The 19,639-nt window shown below is 42.8% G+C and overlaps 1 protein-coding gene across 6 annotated transcripts in view; it reads right to left on the bottom strand.

Annotated features, from left to right (window-relative positions):
• The window catches only part of FGFR2 (fibroblast growth factor receptor 2), a gene marked incomplete at its 5' end in the record, with an annotated part of 82,060 nt that extends 64,092 nt beyond the window's left edge, over positions 1–17,968 (bottom strand). For 2 of the 6 annotated variants that reach the window (XM_080620838.1, XM_080620836.1), the window contains 3 exons: positions 1,186–1,260; positions 1,988–2,254; positions 17,779–17,896. In XM_080620838.1, the coding sequence (XP_080476964.1) occupies positions 1,186–1,260; positions 1,988–2,254; positions 17,779–17,896 (460 nt within the window). Of the gene's footprint in view, positions 1–1,185; positions 1,261–1,987; positions 2,255–17,778 lie in introns of all 6 variants that reach the window. The other 4 variants (XM_080620839.1, XM_080620835.1, XM_080620840.1 and 1 more) reach the window with 4 other exon arrangements.
• Between the last annotated feature and the right edge of the window lie 1,671 nt (positions 17,969–19,639).

Raw genomic sequence — 19,639 nt, 5'->3', positions numbered from 1 at the left:
AGACAACTCCTTTTACAAGCACTGTCCCTTTCCCAAACTCGCCATTATCTTTGTCACCACATTCTTTGTCAGAGCAGCCTCCAGCTGCCTAATCTCAGCCACTTCAAGCTGCACCTGTGAATCAGACGGGGTTAATCACACTAACAGATGGCAGGGGCCAAACAGGCAGCTAACAACTTATATCATTTTAAATAGCATCTAATGTTTCACAGCTTCAGACCAGGGGCAGTCGTATACAACAGTAACTAACTAGGGGAGCTCAAGCCAGGCTTGTACTTTATCATACTTCAAGCATACAGTATAGCTCCCAGTTACTAATCAAGCTGACGAGCAAACATACTACCTGGCTACTGTGTTTGGTAACTAGCTGACATCTCCCATGAAGGATTTCTGTGTTCTGTGTGTTATTGACTTTACAAAGCACAAGCGATAGCAAACTACCAGTCACTGAGGGGATTTTGCAGCAGCACATAGGGGCATAAGGAACCAATATGAATTTTACCTTCTTTTTTTTCTCCTTAGCAACTGTTCTATTTAGAGCCTATTAATAGCTTTCCAAATTCTCCAAAGGGACTGAAGTTTAACATTCAGATAGGTTTAAGACTCTTTTAGCCCATATTCATCACACATAAGTAACACAAAATGTGGGTTTAGTGCTGGATTGCTTTCTATGCCACAAACCTTGAGGTTGTTTGCAGACAAAAGAACCTCATTGTCTCCAAACTCATTTTCCCAGGGGAGATTTCTGCCGAGATTAAGGATTGAGGGATTTGCCTCATTACAACTTAATTTTTAAAGTTTCCATACCACCTTTTAACAAAGTGAGCCGGATCTTTGGTTCTTCTGTTACATTTCAGCTTAGATTCAGGGGAAGTCAGTTCATCTGCGAGAGTCTAAATCAGACAAAGACTGAACTTCAGGAAGAAAGGAAACCGCAGAAATGCCAGCAAGAAAGGAGACAGAAAGCACAGACCAGTAAAGTTTAGGAGAATATTAGTTTATTTCTCTTTTCTTTTCCAAGATATGAACTATGTGAAACAGAAAACGGAGAAGGACAAAGAAACCGCTGTTTGACAGCCCATGCAGTGAACAATCAAGAAGCTCTGAAGGCAGAAGTGCGAAAGACGGGACATTATTTTCCACGTGGATCTTGCTAGTGACTTCTGGCAGTTGGCTGTTACTTACTCATCTGGTTGCTGTCATTCACAAAGTCCTCGGACCCATCATTGTCATCTTCATCGTCCCCAGAGGAAAGAGCATCTGCACATTAAAAATAATCAAGTCTTTAAACCAGCCTATTTTTTGGTACGGACAAATAAACCGATATGCTACATCTTAAGATTACCTATCAGGAGAACAGATGTTGCATTGTGCAGAAGCTACAGAAAAAGAAAATCCAGCCACAAAATGTGTGCTATTCTTACAAAATTCTAACAAAACTAGCGAATAATCCTGAAACGCTGCAAAGTTTCTATAGGGATCTTGCTGACTCCAAAAATCTCTTTCTACTTAGAATTCTTATTTTTCTTAAAGACATTCAGTTGAACAGAACTAAGGGTCTCCAGCATCATTTATCCTTAAAGGATGTAGGACACCCCTTTTCTGATTGGGGGGGGAACTTCTATTGGCATTATCGTCATCACAACTCTGTATAATTTGATCGTGTCATAGTGGCATAAAACAGAGAGCTGTTCAGCAGCTTTTGATCATAGACTCATGGAATGGTTTGGGTTGGAAGGGACCTTAAAAGATCCCTTTTTAAGGGATCTTTTTTAGTTCCAACACCCCCACTGCAGATCCTGTGAAATAAAAGGAGTATATACAGAGTCTATCTCATGGTCAGGACAAGGAGGAAAATACCTAAATAACTAGAGAACTCAGCTCAACTTGCTGTGCCCGAGTGGACTATTTCACATTATAGCATAATATGTCTTTATATCACATTGTACAGCGTCTACATGCAAAAACCTATGTTTAACCCACTCACCTGTAACATTTACAATGAAGTATAGAGTATCACTGTCTAGGGTCCTAACAGCAGTGCAAGCATAGAGGCCCGAATCTCTGGGTGTAGCATCCTTAATTTGTAAGTACTCCCCAATAATCACTGTCCTATTGTCAGGCCCCAGAGGGACCCCATCCTTAGTCCAACTGATCATGACGGCGTCTCTCAATTGACAGCGCAACTCAAGCGGCTCTCCTGGAAGTGCTGAGTATACATCTGGCTGAGAGATTTGGTATTTGGTTGGCGGCTCTGCGAAGGTGGGAGGAAAGGAGGAAAAGAAGAGAAAGGAAAGGAGAGAATTTCCAACACAAGTCAGTGAAGGCCCTTTTCATCCACAGAAATCACGTTATGTTAAACAAAAAGGTTTCATCCAAATTAGCCCAGCAATCTCCCTTGTAAAACTGAACCACTCACAGGTATGGAATAGGCTTCATTGTCAAGAGGTTAACCACACACAAAGCTCATTCCCTTTTGATCAGTGCCTCGACGTGTGCCTTGTCCCGAGTGCCACGCAAAGGCACGACCCTTCTCACTAGCCACTGTGAGCAGCTCTAAGGAGACGAGTGCGGCTGAACCTGGGGCTTTGAGGAATTTGTAGGAGGGAGGAGGAGGTCAAGAGGCAAATTCAGGTTTATATCTTAGCATTTGGGTCTGCGATTCAAATTAAAACTTAACCTTTCCCCATCTGATTTTATAAGTTTGTTGTTTTCTTTTTCAACCTGAAAGGAGCTATGTTGGAAGAATGCCCAAATGCCCCCCTCACTAACCTAATAAACATGATTTCCTATACACAGCATATATGATGCCCTTTATTTTATTCCCTGCAGCCTTCCCAAAGTCTCTACATTGTGACAGTAACTTTTTCCTTTAACTCATGCTTCATTTCTTATTTCACATCCATTCCTGAGCAGCATACAGCAAAGCTTTCAATGTCACAGCGCACACAGAAGTTCAAAACAAAATGGCTCATCCACCAGTTCCCTTTTGTAACCAAATAACAAGAAGAATGTCAAACCACAGTCTTTTTCCAAAAAAAAAACACATTCTTGGAAAACTACATCTGCCTACAGTCACTAGAACTTTATCACCCCTTTTTCCTGCTCTCAGCAGGAGGGAGGGAACCACAGCCCCAGACACTCGGGACCATCTCTGCAGCGGGATGCTCCAGATATAGGGACTGCTGTTGTAACTGGTTTCTCCCTACAACCACAGCATCCCTCTCTCACCATCCTCTGGGCCTTACCAAGGAACAGGAAATAGAAGAAAGAAGCATGAAACCATGTTTGCTCCTGAGGAGGGCCACATCGCACAGACAGCTGCTTACCAGCACACATCCTTCTTCCCATGCGGGCAGCACTGTGTGCGTATATAAATATACACACACCTTTCTGTTTGTCTGGGAGTCAGAGGGAGTATTAAAGTAGGTGACTTCTCAGTGCAAACCCTTGAGTCTAAGAATACTAAAACCCTGAAAGCCGTGTGTCCTCTCCTTAGGGCATGGCGTTGGTCATTTCTTGTATCACACTTCCAACAGAGAACTCTGAAACAAGCATCACATCTGAGCTAGCCTGTGGACATGAGTCTGGAAATGTTGAAGCTCTGTCAGTAGTTTAGTTTTAGGTAGCCCTGTAAGGAGCAGGGAAGTTGGACTCAATCATCCTTATGGGTCCCTTCCAACTTGAGATAGCCGGTGATTCTGTAAGTACAAGTGGCCACCTCAATGGGACACTCACGCATTTAAATATTGGGTTAAACTGACATGCTTGAGTGTGCCAGATTCCTTCTCCCACTCATCCTGGAATTGTGTCATTTCAAGGAGTTCAGTGGGAGTCTGACTGAGTGAAAACAGATCCAGGGATGTGCCCTTGCAAAGCAAGCAGCTTCTCCTTTTTCTCTAGGGAAAACATGCTTTCTTAAACAACAGATTTGACATATGCATCACATCAAGATGGTGACCAGAAGAAGTACATAAAACCATCTAAACAAGACCAGTTACGGAGATCATAAAGATTCTTGGATTTAGGTTTTATAACAAGGTCTCTAAACTTTCTAGCGTGCAAAGTTCCATCTCAAAGTCTAGGACAAGCTCCAATACAGCTTTACACTTCTTATAAACCAATTCAGCCTTGCTGATACAGTCACAAAGCCACAGACCTGCAATGCAGGTGCTTCACTGAGTACCACACTGCGCTATTAGGAACCTAAGCTTGGGTTCCTTTCTGCATGTATTTTGTAACAGTAATGAGTATAGTTGAGTCTGCTTGAGATTTTATTCCAAATTAAGATTCCTCCGTCAAATTAAAACAAAAAGGAAGAAAGGAGGCAGCTGAGGCCAACCAGTTAAGTTACTTTGAAGTTTTTAAGGCTCTTTGTAACGCTCTACCTGCAAAGCAAATTTCTTTAAAGGAGTTTACCCTGTGCCAACAATGTCCTGGCCTCTGAAAAGGTCTTTCTTTAAGCTTTGTAAAACTCCACCATGGGTGAACATAACTCAACACTCCTCTAAGTGCACTAGAGGCTTTTGCCAAAGAGGGCCAGGAAACTCACGGGATGCTCACATAGGTTGCTGCGTCCTCCTGGGCAGATCAGTTGTTCACGTACAATTAGAAGGTATTTTTCTACCTCCCATCCTGGATTCCATCTCTTTCGAAACTCCTATGCCCAAATGTACAATGAGTCTTTCAAACAAATGCAAATCCCAACTCAAGAGCAGTAATTTAGTTCAAAATTACAGAGGAAAAAATGCCTTTTCCACAGAAAATTACTAGCATACTGAAGTTTCCAATAGGTATTAGCATTTGGTAAATATTATCCTCCTCCATTTCTTTCTCTCTAGAGTATCAGGGAAGACACAGCAAAATGTTGCCATGAAATAATGAAGTCATGTTTGGAAATAGTGAGTTATTTCAGGTAAGCCTTTGTGTTGCCAAACTAGAATGTAGCAGCACTTAAGACTGTCACTTTTTATAATGTTTGCCTATAAACCCTTTCCAGTGTGGGTTTGAAATGGTGCCCAAAAGCAAACAGAGAACAGGTGGGATTCGGAGGCATGAGTCTGCCCATCAGCTTCAATGCAAAAATCAACCAGTCTAAACTGTTAAAACACTCCCAGCAGCACATAAACAACCTATGTGCAAAGTTAATTCTCATTCCAGGACACTGCACAAGCGTTTTTACACTGGTCAGAAAATTAGGGACAAGTTTTGAACACGCATGCTGCAGCATCAAATCTATGGCTTCCCTAAGGCTGACATTAGGATTCTTTTCCTTACATCCACATCTTTTGAGCACAACAGGGAAATAAGGCTGCAAGTTTGCTCAGCTCTCATTTGCGTCCACCCTCGAGTGTTCTCAGCAGCAGCCTGAGTTTTCTCCTAGTGAAAACAGCTAGATGGGAGAAGGAGCAGATAGCCCTGAAGAGCCTACAGCACCAAGCAAGGCTTGATGATCTAATATCAAACACATGCTCCTCCAGCCCTCTCCAAAGCTTTGCCTTGAAACTGCATCCTTCAGTCATCACCACAAGCCTGTAAAGCAGCCCATCCCTGGGAGAGTTCTACAGAGCTGTGGGAAGGCAGCATGGGATTCGTAGAATGCTGGAATGATTTGGGTTGGAAGGGACCTTAAAGCTCATCCAGTTCCAACCCCTGCCACAGGCAGGGACACCTTCCACTAGAGCAGGTTGCTCCAAGCCCCTGTGTCCAGCCTGGCCTTGAACACCGCCAGGGATGGGGCAGCCACAGCTTCTCTGGGCACCCTGTGCCAGCGCCTCAGCACCCTCCCAGGGAAGAGCTTCTGCCTAAGAGCTCATCTCAGTCTCCCCTCGGGCAGGTTAAAGCCATTCCCCTTGGCCTGTCCCTACAGGCCCTTGTCCCAAGCCCCTCTCCAGCTTTCCTGCAGCCCCTTTAGGCACTGGAGCTGCGCTAAGGTCTCCCCTTCAGGAGCCTTCTCCAGGCTGAAGAAGGAATTCCTTTCTAAGAAAATTCTCCTGCAAATCCTATAATTGTGGCACAGTTCCTACTGCTAAGGTGCATTACCTGATGTGCATAGCACCTGCCTATCACCCCTCAAAAAGCAAACAAGCCACAAAGGCACGTGCAAAAATTCTGATGATGTGCTTAAAACACTGGCGGACGAGGGAGACCATATTGGTTCTGCTATTGTCCTCTCCCAGCTACACCCTTATTTGTAATAGTGGTGCACAGAATGTGTTCAAACTTTATAGGTGGAGTTGTTGAACAATACTACCATGGAAAACCAAGCTGCTGTTAAATAAACAAGATGTGAACGTTTTCTTTGCCTGCTCATACAGTCTCACAGCATGGTTTATGCCATCCAGCCATCAAATGGAGTAAATACGCTTTGTATAAAAGCCATGACCACAATAGAGGACTGGGGACATTCTGAATGCTCTACTTCAGATTGTTATGAGATACGCAATTATATTCCAAATCATGTTTCTGTTCAAGAGTCAGTCACTGAAACGAGAGATTTATACTTCCTTAGGTTTTAAGTTATTACTATTTGTCTCCATTCATTAAAATGTTAACAAACAGCTGCTTATCTCAAGGCTCAAGGCATTTAGTTACTTAGTTACAGAGCCAAATAATTAAACAATCAGCTAATAGCTAACCCCAGCAAAGATTCTCACACAACTCTCCATAACACAAAAGCCTCCGACCCCATCAAGCCACTTTCTCTTCAAAAGGCTTTAGTAAATAACTAAACACTCACCATAGCGTGCCCAGAAGGGTCAACAGACCTGACCTGTCAGGAATCCAAGAGGTTCATTGCAAAACTGAATGTCCCCACAGGGAATGCCTGGCTGTCAACCACTACCACTCCTCCTGCTTCTCCTACCCTTGTCTCCTGTTTTTCCTGCCATTGAGGAAAATCGAGCAAGACCACACTGGATGAGCAACATGGACTGGGGATGCCGACCCATGCCCAAAGCAGAATAGCCATGGGCACCATGACTTTGGGAGTCAAACACAAGCCTTTATGCTCTTCCCTGGAGGTAGCCTCTGCAGGATCAGGAAGCCCAGGTATCATCAGCCAGGCTTGCAACCTTCCCCTCTACCTCCCAGGTACAAACTGGTGGGCTTCTTCCTCAATTTAAGTTGGCAGGTTAACACTAAGAGTAGCTCCATGTCTCCTTCTGATGATGGATGATAAACTCAAAAGAAACGGACCACCGGTTTAAAAATGGAAAGAGTCATTCTTGGCCATGGTGACCATCACCCATGAGCCAACAGCAAACCAAAGCCACAAAGGCTAAGCATGCCTCCTTACACAAAGGGGGACAAAACAGTATTGGCAATTCATCCATCTGCTTCTCCAAAGTCACTGGATTCCTGCTGGCTTATTTGTACTGCGCTTCCGTCAGCTAGCTGCCAGCTATGCCCAGCTCTGCCTCTTCCAGGCATAATCAGGAGGCCTCTGTTCTGATAAAAACCTTTCCTTTCCAAATCACTACAGCTCCTTCTGGAACTGTAAAACACCAAAGTTAAAAAATACATATAAAAATATATAAAAATCCCTCACCACTGAACACCACTCCAAGGAGAAGGAATCATTCTCCCTCCTCTAACATATAATGATGTGATAAAAAAGATTTAAGCCTTATAGCAAAACTTCATCAAACACAAAGCATCAAAGAGATATCCATGATAGTTACAAACACTATGTGGCAGATTCTAAGTCTTCACAAGGCTTAAAACAAGCTCCCAAGCTGCTCTATTTGAAAGCAGTGACTCCATAAACCATTAGGCGCTAAACTGTATGAAATAAATTGAGATATTTTATTCCTGGCACCTTTTTTAACCCTGTTATCCTTATTCTCTAGAGACCCAGGCATCTGATGGGCACAAGAGATGAAACCAGAGGAACAGGAAGAATCCTTCTTCTCTGGAAGCAAACATTTGCAAAACGAAGTGTTGCCACATACATTCCCAAGACTCCAGAACAAGTGTAGAGCTTCCAGCCGCACCGACCTGCTAAAGCGTGGACCTCCAACATCACGTCAACTCCTATTGAGTGTTACATATACTAAGATCATTAAAAAGAAGTGAATCTCCTCCAATTGAAACACTTGCCAATGTCATCATGGGTAAGGGAAAATGTTACACTGCACTAACTCGTTTTCCTAAGCTTTAAAGACTTAGAAAAATAAATAATTCTGGTGAGCAGCAAAGAGTTTCACCACTTGCAAGACCCCCTGGCCAAGGAAAAAAAGCTCTGCACATGCACCTAAAAGTCATCCCCATGTGACCACATCTATCTGCCTTGTGTAATGTTCTTTGGCAGATGAGCAATTACAGAACTGCAACTCCTTGAGGTAACTACCCCCAGGCAGCATTTAGTCCTGGCTACAGACACAAGGAAGAAGCCAGCTGAAGAGAGTGGTGGGAACAAACCTCATGAGGTCCCCTGCTGCGTTGGTGTGTTGGCTGATACGTGGTGAGTTGGGTACCCACCCTATGTTTGCAGCATGGCTTTAATGGCAGAAGCATCTGGGTTGATGCGTCTCACCCTGTAGTTAAAGGAAGATTCCTTCTCAAAAGAAGGAGAAATTGTACTTGTCCAGGCTTCATACAGAGATTAAAAATTCCTACAACTTGCAGCCTGCTTGCTCCTACCTGTCTTTATAGTTGTGATCGTTGAGTTATGGCTGCACAGCCACGCAATATGCGTCAAAAATGCCAAGTATCACATGCTCCTGGGCTTGGCCGTGTGCTTTATGCTTTTGGAAGCCAAGCCAGGGAAGACTCAGAGCATGCCAAGTTCAAAGTAAACAGCAGAGACGAGCAAGGCCACCTCCTGCTGCTGGGAACTGCCCTGCAATTTCTTCCTGTTTGTCCCCATTCTTCACAGCCTGCTCCTTACAGGATGAAGACTTCTTTATGCAACAGTCACCATAGGACTTATCTCCAGACTTGGGACAGAACAAGAAAGAGGAGAGCATCAGTCTGCCTTCTGCTCAAAGACTTGGTAGCCAAGGAGGGAGAAAACACCCACAACCTTCAGCAGTCACAATAAACCCCCTAAAACTATTGTGCTGCTTTTTATGTCATCGGTACGATGAGGAGCTACAGGCCACCTTCAGGATTTGAATCTTTAGTTCCAAACACCATATCTGGACCACTTTTGTTCAAGTCATAAGCTCCCCTAGCTGCCTAAATTAACAGAGTGGTAGTCTCTGTGCTAAGTGTACCGGGGAGTACAATATAAACCTCACACACATGTAATGCAATCTCAAAAATAATTAACTACTCTTCAAACTCATTACAGAAGAGGCTTCTCATGTAATCTATTATACAATGCAAAGGGGAAATGTATCACCTTTGCCAGAACCTCAAATGAAAAGCTGGAAAAAAATTAACCTTCTCTCCCTAAAAAGCGGAATCCAAGACGAGGATCATTTTCTAATTATTTCTACTTTCAGCAGCCCATCAAATCTTCCTGTCTCTATTCTGCACAGAACTAAGTGACAGAACAATTTAAGCAACTCCCATTGTCCAACTTAGCATTAAGATCTGCTTGGGAAAGGCTCTGTATAAGATACACAGCCTTGGGGAAAGGTATGAGCACGTTTAGTCGCAAAGGCTTTTTCTTGGGTTTAATATTTTCTTGCATCTCTTCCAACCTGTAGTTTTTTTTCAGGTTCTTTATTTGCATTTCAAGAGCAACATAAAAACAGAATAGAACATAACACAAATCCAAACATAAAAACACAACCTACTTCTTCCAGGTTTGCCAAAGGCCATGCTCGGGACTATTGCTATTCAACATGCAAAAGAAATAAATTACAACCGTGAGGTTAAAAATTGCACAATTTCGTGTTCAAGTGTTAGTTCTGGATGCAGGGAACATTTATTCAGATTCCCTATAAGCAAGTCAGCAGTTGTTTCTTTTGTACACGGTCCCATTTTTACTTGACTATACAAATCCTCTTAATTTTAGCAGCTCGTCTGGAAGTCTCATCTTGCCTGCTCCCCTGAAATTCATCTTCCCCCTCTTCCTACAGTGGGATCGGAAAAAAAGTCACTGGAAACAATACCCCAAAACAGCCCCTCAGCACTTTTGAGAGTGTTCGCCACAACACGCATAAACCACAGGATACTCTCCAAGTACTTCAAGGTTTTGAGGCATGCCAGGCTCCCCTTTCACAACATGTAGTCAAAAGGTATCGGAGCTAACTCAATTCCAGCTCAACACAGAGAATAATCACCAGTGGTACCTTGGGACAAGGCAAGAGCAGCAGAACAAGTCCTGGAGCGAAAAGCTAGGCTGGCTATCTGCACTTCCAGGTGGCACACAACCATTTACATGACAAGGGTTATTTTTAACTTGCAGACACCTTCATCACTCCTTGCTGTAGCAGTGGCTCCTGGGCACCATGCCATCCTAATGGAAGATGGTTCACATGCTTCTGAACTGTTAGGAGAAGGGCTATTACTGAGTAGTGGCGCAGGTTTCTTAAGGAGCCTCCATGTTAATCTGCGTGTCTGAAATACCCTGGTGAGCAACCAGTATCAGATAAATCTGGGTACTTCAATGCTGTAATATCTGAACCGGATTATTTTCCTTTAATATATTTAATAGAACAAAGCTAAAGAACTGCTCAGAATTCCAGCTGGGGTTTTGAAATGACTTTTAAGAACTGCTGGGTGACATTCAGCATTATAAACCATATTACTTTCCCTGAAACAAATTAAACATTGCAACACAGAGACACTGAGCAGGGCGCTTTACAAACTTGCAAAGCCAGTCTCACAGCAGCACCTTCTCCTGCAAGCAGGTCCTGCCAGCAGCAAACCTACCACACAGCCCATCCTTAGGAGCATCATGAATCTTATGCAGTTTTTCCACACCACGACTTCTTATAAAGCTTAAAAACTCAGCTGAGCATGGTGCTCGGATCATATTCTGTTCCATCCAACCACATTTTAACCTCCTACAGACTTGTCTTGCTCAGTGCAGACTGCTGAGGCATGCCCAGCCACCGTAGCCAACTCCAAACCCTGCTCAAACAGCCACAAACCCCCTGGGAGAAAGCCTGAGGTGATAACTACCATGTCCCAAAACTCCTTTCAAAATAGAAACTCATGAAAAACTAGAAGGAAATATATATATATATATATGTATATATACACACACAGCCAAAATATGAGTTTTCTCCTCCTCAACCAGCTTCTCACACTCCTTTTTCTCCCTTCCAGCCCCCCAGCACATTGCCCTTTCCAAGAAACCCTCCCAAATGCAAGCTTGCTACAAGAGAATTCTCCTCTCCCCTCAGTTCTTATGGCTTCGTTAATGTAAGGCGCTTAGCGGGGCTGCTCCACATCAGTTTGTGTCCCAGCCCCATGAGCCAGTTCTTTTGCGGGGGAGGAAAAGCAATAATTACACACAACTTGCAAAGGCATGTGAGGAAGGGAAGGAAAGTAGGTCAGATCTCAACTGCTCAGTGTCGCTGAGGTTCACCAAATGCTTTCACTTACAGTCATTTTGGAAATACAATTAAAATAATAATAGCATGGCAAGAGAAGGAAGCGGCACGGTAGGACTCAGCTAGCGCTTAAGTTTGCCTTTCTGTCCCTCTCCTTGATATGGATAATGACATCTATGTGATGACAAGCAGCAGAAAGACCTGAACCAGCAGAAAGTCAAGTCCATGAGACATCTCTATACCAGATGCTGACTACTCTGATGCTCAGGAGTAGGTCCAGAAAAACCAATCCCGAAAAAAACGTTATTGGTTTAAAAGTAAAGGAAAAAAAATACTAAAAAAAAGCCAGGCATGATAATTAAGGTGGAAATGGATAACCTGGAGATGTATACAATTGGGATATGAATTATAAATTGGAATGTCTCCTTTTGCAACCGTCCTCATTGAGAGGCACAATCACCAAGGAGTAAATGCAGACACAGTTTCGCTGACGCTCTCCGCTCCGATTGAAACCCAAAAGGCCAAACTTCCAGAACAGCTCGGCGCTCCCAGTGCACGTTTCGTAATTATAACAGGAGCTGTTGGCTGCTGCACTCTTGCAAACCTGGTCTTTATTTAAGATTTGCCCGTATTCAAAGTCGCTTCTCTTTCAACCAGCTTAAGAGACAGTTTAGTGCCTGGTACTGCCAGATGGCACCTCTGATTTTGGGGGCACATTGTGCCAAATTCAGCCCCCCCCCCAAAAAAAAACCACACTACAGACACATAGCTCAATGGGCTGAGCTGAAATTCAAAGGTCTAAATTTCAAATTGGCTCCCAATTTGCTGTAAGGATAATTTTAGCCTGGCAGGCTCCACGCTAAAGCATTGCCCAGTTTCCCACAGCCACCACAAACACAAATCAGTGCATCCTGACTGATGCTGCAGAAGATGCTCCCGCCCGACCCACTGATGGATGGAGAATCCTCAACCAGGGAACCAAACCCTCAGCCACACTGGTGCAAACTCTCCAGACTCTTCATCATTTCAGACATGCTTTGGGTTCCTGACGTCTTTTTCAGCATGAATTTTGCACTTCTTAAACCACACTGTAATACATTTTCTCTTCTAGTGAAACCAGGCACACTATTACAAATAGACAAGATGTAACTTGCCTAAGCAGGTGATGGTTCTTTTAAAAACATGGATTTATATTGCTAAGGAGTTCTACTTCGAAGAAAGTCTCTGCTTTCACTAAAGTTTCAACCTTGAGGACTCACAAAATATGCAACACTTTAAAAATATGACACTTCCAATAAGGAATTTCTCTCTATTAATGATAGAAGAAGGGATAGTTAAATCTTTTTCTCGCATCCCCATCTGTTCTTGAAGTAAATACTCATTCTAAGAAAATACTAAGTTTTGACTGTATGTATTTAAAGCCAAGTGACCATTTCTACTGGAGTCGAGAAGTTGGATATAGAAATATGCTCATTAAGAGCTATGCTATGGTTATTATTAAAACTCAATAGTCCCTCCTCTCTCAAATACACAACTTTGAAGAACTGGAAATGTCAGCATTTTCACTGGAAATTCTGCTTTCAAAGGTAACTCGAAAACTTGTAACTTGCCTGTAAAGTATGTTACTATGGCCTGAAGTTTCTTGCAAGTTCTCTGCCAAGGAAGTGCTATTTTAAAGTTAGAAAACTACAAACCCATTGGAGCTGGTCACTGGGTTGGGGTTTTATCTATACAAGTGGTTTAAAAAGAAAGCAAAAATGGCAGATAAGCCCCAAATGTGCAATTATTTGTGCTACTTTGCAAAATACTTGCCAGTCTGACACATTACCAGCTCCCAGCGTCTCACCAACACAGCCTGTAAATAACAACCCTACCCATGTCCAATTAGTTTGCAGCTCAAGACCATGCCCCTGCTAAAGGGCTGTGGATTTTCAACGCAGAATGGGCACATTAAGACTGATTTAATCTGGCTGTACAGCTCCCTAGAATCTCAGCTCACAATTCCTGTACCAGGCCAAATAACTTACTGAACCAGATCCCCGAAAGGGCATCCAACCCTCACCCGAAGCTGTGGGGATGTCACATTGCTCCATAATAGGCCGTGATAATTGCCTTAAACAAACCCAAAACCTAAACTCTGATTTAATTAATCAGTTTGAACTGTTACTCAGAACTTGCAGATATCAAAGCCACTGTTCTTGTAAAAAAAACCCCAAAACTCCAGTAATAAGGGAACCCTGGGTGAACTTTTTGCTTTATTTTTCAACCAAATTGGAAGAGCATCCTGATGCTTCACCACCATCTGAGAGATGACCACCATGCAGGGTCCCTCACAGCAGGGTGGCATAGGCATGGAGAGGACCCATGAAGGCAACCCAGAATGGGGATCACACTGCTCCGCATAGGACAGGGGACATCCCACCATTGGTATCTTCTGTATCCCGGCCCTGCCCACTGCCTGGGAGCCCGAGAAGAACCTCACAAGACCCCGCATCCTGATCCAGGCATGTTGCAGGGGCTAACAAAGGATGTCCAAGTGGACTGAGCTAACCACTGTGACCGCAGGTGACGTTAACCTTTAAGCACTGCCGTCAGTTTTATAAAAGTGAAGGTAAATTGTCCATATTATGCAGCAGTTTTACAAAAAACAAAGGCATAGTGCTCATATCATGCAACATTGCTACCAAAATTAAGGTTATTTTGCTCCTATATGCAACGCTGACACCAAAATGAATGTTATAGTCCTCACACTATGCAATATATCTACCAAAATGAAGGTATTGCTTTGGGTACTGCACTGAATTGTGTTTATGTTTTTATGTTGTTTTGTGCCAGCAAATAGCTGTGACCAAGTTAAAGTCCAAATGACAGCTCGTTACTCACTTCACAGCCCACCATAAGCACACACCACCCGTTAAAGGTCTCTCTCCTCCACTTGCTGCTCCTAGGAACCTCCCAAATGCACATTTAAGGCTGTTTTGACCTGCTGTGTTTTTCACAGGACACAGAATTAGGCTGTCCCTCATGGAAAGCTTAAATTAGTCCTTTGAAGTTTGACCTAAATTGAAAGAACTGAAACACATTGCTACTGCGCGCCAAGCGAGGGCTCCGAATGGGTGCTCCAAGGACAGCATCGAGGCATTGCACATGGGGAAGAGACTAAATGAGCTACCCAGCAGAACGATAACACACAGCCTGGGCAAGGGAAGGTCAAGGGAGAGCTTGCTATTTATCAAATATATGTCTAAACTAATTATTCAGTTCACAAAGTAACCCTTCAACCTATGTGTGCGGTCAGAGCCCTTTTGAAATGTTGGCTATCATCAAAGGCCTTCATGGCCTGGGTACACAGAAAGAGAATGGCTCCTTTGTACACACTGGGGTAGGCTTATTTCCAAATATTTAAAAGCAGAAAGGCTTCATACTCCCTAGGATAAGAAACATTGATGTAAACACTTGATGTGAGATATAATTTGCTAGTTGACAGCCCTCAAACTAACTCCTACAGGCCCTGTTTCTGCTCACAATGCTCAACAGCCTCTGATTTGAGCTTAGGGAAGAAAGCACCACAACCAATAACACTCCGAATCCAGACCCTGGTGAGCAGCCACGATATCAACACTGATGTCATGATTTACAATGGCTCAAGATACCATTTTCAGAGTAAATATTGAGTAAATGACTGGAGTAATATCTAATGGTCACAGATGAGATTCAGAACTCAATGAACCCAGCATTCTATAAAAGCACCTGAAAGAAGCGTGCCACCAAAGAGATTGGTTGACGGCAGATAACCAAAAGCAAAGAACCTTGATGCATGACATCTTGCCCATAACCTGCACATATCCATGCAGTTAATTACCCTATTAGATAAATACTGCTTGTATTAACAGTACATGCTTAACCAGCTACTCTGAAGGTTGCAAATACCCCTAAAGTTAGGTTTAGCTAAGAGACGAGCATATTCTCTATTGCAATCAAAGGAACAAAAAGCCACCATCTCAATTGCTCTGAATCTTCCATACAGCTTTTTGAGTATTCTGAGTCACTAAAGCAATAAATAATAATGAAAAGCAAATCACATCAAAAAAAAAAAGGACAAAATTTAGGGCATGTCCGTGAAGGAAGACTAAAAAACAGACCAACATGTGTCACCGAAGGTCATGGCCCTGCCGACCTTCTCAGCTGGTATGAAATGTCATAGCTCTAATGACTGCACACTCAGCAGCCCTACTGAAAACCTGCATTATTGGAGCACCTGACCCCCCAGATTAGCTCTGGCCAAAATGTTTGGCATTTACTAAATTAAAAATGAAGTCTGCTTGGGTTTTGAAGAGGGTTTTGGAAGGGTGTTTTGTTTTGTTTTGGGCTTGGAAAGCTTGTGGGTGGCAGTGATGGAACCCAGAGAAGGTGATTGTGTAAAAACATAGGGTTTAACGAAGTACATAAAGGAGGTTTTATTTCCCAAATCTCAGATATAAATCCCACACGATTCCCCGTATTCTGCAGCATAAAAGCTCTTATTATACCATTAACTTTGAGGCACTTTTTTGTTGGGTCTTTGGTTTGGTTTTTCCTTTTCTTATTTCTGGTAACGATTCAGGTTCTCACGTCTAAAATGGTTTCATGTCGGTAACATTCCTGCCCAGGGAAGAAGCTTTAAATCCTTTTTAACAATTTATTCTTTGATAAAACCCAGATTCTACCCCCTGGATATTTACTGTGGAAGAAACATGGTTTTAAACTGTGCTTTTAAAAAATAATAGAAGCTATTCTTCCCCTGAAGAGCTGAAAAATTAGTAGGCATCATACAGAAAACATTACTCTTCTCCCCGTAAAACACCCCACCAATCCTGCAATCGCATTCTTTCTGATTTAACCCTAAAACTAGGGAACCTCACTACAAACAGCAAGGCTGCAACCAGAATTATTCATGCTTTTGTCATTCCTCTGAAAAGCCAAAAAGGCACCAGATGTGCAATTAACAAACCATACAGTGAGTGGTGAGGAGAGCTGGGCTTTATTTTCTTAATTCTCAAGTTACCTTCGAAAGGAAAATAAAACATCTTTGCTATCAGCAATCTCTATGGCTGACAGATGACAATATTGCTATAGTCTGTTAACTTCTTTAAGGAACACTTGCTAGGGAGGAGGGCTCCTCGTCTCTAAATAGTTCATCCCCTGCCATCAATAAAAATGTACTTGGAACAGATTCTAAATATGTGTTAGCTGGTGACGTCTATTTTTAGAGGCAGTGGATAGAAACAAATAAGTTTTGCATGAAAATGTATTAAATAAAAACAAAGCCGTATCCGTGGACATGAGTAGTAGAATGTGTAAAGGCCAAATTCTTTCCAGCAAGCTTGCTGGATTGCAAATGCTCTACGGAGAATTATATTAGGTTGACAGTTGAGTTATTAGAAGTGTAATCACTCCTCCAAAGGACAGATGAAACCCTATGAAGGAAGCCTCCCTTTCCCCCTAAGGTGCTCAGAGAGGAAGGATCCTACACAATCCAGTAAAATCATCCTTAAATACAATCAGCTCACGACAATAAAAAAGCAGCCCCTGCTTAGCTCCTTGGAGAAGAAAAGCACTTTGCAAAGCTTGAGGAAGGGATATACCTAGAAGAACATATCAACAGGTGCCAGCTCAAACCAGGAGATTTTATCAAAACACCTCTTTCAACGTAAAGGTCTTTCCCAGCAATAAACTGCAGTCCTTGCTATACAAATCTCAACTTTTACACTTCCAGAACTTGCAATCCAGACACTGTACCGGTTGCTCTTGGATATTAACAGCAATAGGGAAATGCATTCAAAGTACAAACACTAATAAAGCTGCAACACCGCATTTGCAGGGCGCCTGGCAAAACCGAACAGTCAGGCCCCATGTGACTGAAAAGCTCTTGGCATTTATTTCTCTCTGAACTTCTCAGGTTAAGACAATCACAAAGACATGCAGCTATACAGCCATTCCATTCCTCGAGACAGCAACACGCAACACGTATGCAAGTGCAACAGCCTGGTTTCCTTACAGACCCGTTCCTGAAAACTTTCAGCCGTACGCTTTGATTATACAACGTGATGACAGTCCCAAGTGAAATCACTGACACCACTCGCTTGCATAAGATTAAACAAACGAACGCTTGCATGAACAGAGCCCATGTGTGAGCAGGATAAGACAAAAAACATAACTCTTGAGGGCTAATGTGTTACTTGCCTTAGATTTATCAAAGCACATAAGGATGTTGACTTCTATTTCAGACATCCAGGCACTTAGAATTAACTTATTTTGCAGAATCAAGGACTGTAGAGTGATTTACCTTCAGGTTCCAGCGTGGTGTCTTCAACAACTAAATTAAATGAAGGTCGAGCCAGGGAAAGTCCAGCCATGGTGACCACCACCAGGCAGATAAGGCAACCCGAATCCCAGCTGACCATCTTTTTAGAGTAAATTCCTGGTCCATTTCCATATCTCCATGTGGACTTTAATCCCATCTGAACACCTCTAAAGAAGCATGAAGAGAAAGCAGTGCCTTCGGCCAGGGTAATACCTCCTCCCTTGGAACGATGGCTGCTGCTGCTGTGGGGAGAAGAGAGATTTAACTCTGTCAGCAAAAACATCTTCAAGCACAAACCCAAAAACTTCAGAAAGCCCTGAGCAGAGCTGAGGGGAGAGGGAAGGGAGGAGGAGGATGGGAAAAATAGTTTTCCAGCTTCAAGAATATGTGAAAAGTGAGTGACTTTTCATTTTCTGTTAGCAGCTTCCATCATCACCTGAGGCGTAACCAAGTCCTCCTTGTTTTCACAAAATCACTTCTCAGCACATATTTAGAGAGCTATTTTACTGACAGAAAAATATACAGGTTTTAAAGCGAACCGAGAGGCGCACACATGTGCAGGCACATAACCTGTAATGCTGCAAAATTACCACAATTACACAAATTATATTCGTCTTATTGTTTGAAGGTTTATGTAAGTTTGCCTCGGTTTTCATTCCTTCACCCAGGCAGGTCTGCAGCCAGCTGAAGTTGCAAGAACTCGGTAATTTTCCACACGGAAAAAAGCACAACCAGTTGAAAAATGCTTCTTTAGACTTGGATAATCTGGAAAACTGTATTTCACCTTCCAGCTCCAACTGTATTTCACCTTCCTTCCACCTGTATTTGACTTCCAGCTCCCCTATGGATGGATCTTCTTCTGACTCAGTTCAGTGCCCTTCTAAAGCCTGAAAGTCCTGTACAGGTGGAAGGCTCCAGTCTTTGTGGGGATACTGGTTAGCTACGTGGCATTACAGGCAATTAAAACCCTTATAAAGGATGGTACAGGCTGCAGTTTCACAGGAGACCTCCCCAGCATCATTTTCCATTCATATATGCTAAATCGTATGCACACATGCTTCTCTTCTCTCTCAACAATGGTTATTGATCTATATTTTTTTCAGATAAGATAAAAAAAATAAGAGTTTAATTCACTGTAAAATTAATCTAAATGGATGGAGTTAACTGGCAATCCAGGCACGGGCTGATGGAAAAGGGAAGCGGCACCAAAGTAACCACTACTCCTTTAATGGGACCCTGTTGTCACCACAGGAAGATGCCAGGTGAGGGTCAGAAGAACATCCTCACAGGGTGATTTAACAGCTCAACCAGAAAATTAGACCTGATTTTCCACTTCAAATATAAAAGATGGTAAACCTCAGTCAATGGATAATACAACCTGGCCAATGATTCATCTTAGATGCGACCAAACCCAACTGAAGATTCGAGAGCACTTGTCTTGAAGGGGGAAAACAACGTAAAACCTCTTTTTCCCTCCTGCTTTCACCCTTAAAAAGGCAAGGAGCGCAAAGATAAAGGCAAACTTCCCAGAACTCCCTGCCATTTGGATGTGTATGGTACCTCAGCATACAGTACACAGAAACACAGCCAAATATTCTCCCTTTATAAGGCCAACCATTAAAAAGTGTTTTCAGATTTTATAGGCCTTTTGCTACCTGCTGTGTACAAACCAAGTTCACAGAGCTAAGGACAGAAATGCTGTCGAGGCATCTTTTATCTTGGCTACTAGATACAGTCACATCTGGAATTAGTAGGAACAGATTGTAGATGACATAAATAAGGCACGTGGGGAAAAGAATTAATACACGCTATTTCAGGTGAATCCCTGGTAGTTCAGGGCAAA

Source organism: Psittacula echo, assembly GCF_963264785.1.
Source record: "Psittacula echo genome assembly, chromosome: 6".
NCBI lineage: Eukaryota > Metazoa > Chordata > Aves > Psittaciformes > Psittacidae > Psittacula > Psittacula echo.
The sequence above is the reverse complement of the archived record's forward strand: the minus strand, read 5'-3'. Positions and strand labels throughout refer to the sequence as shown.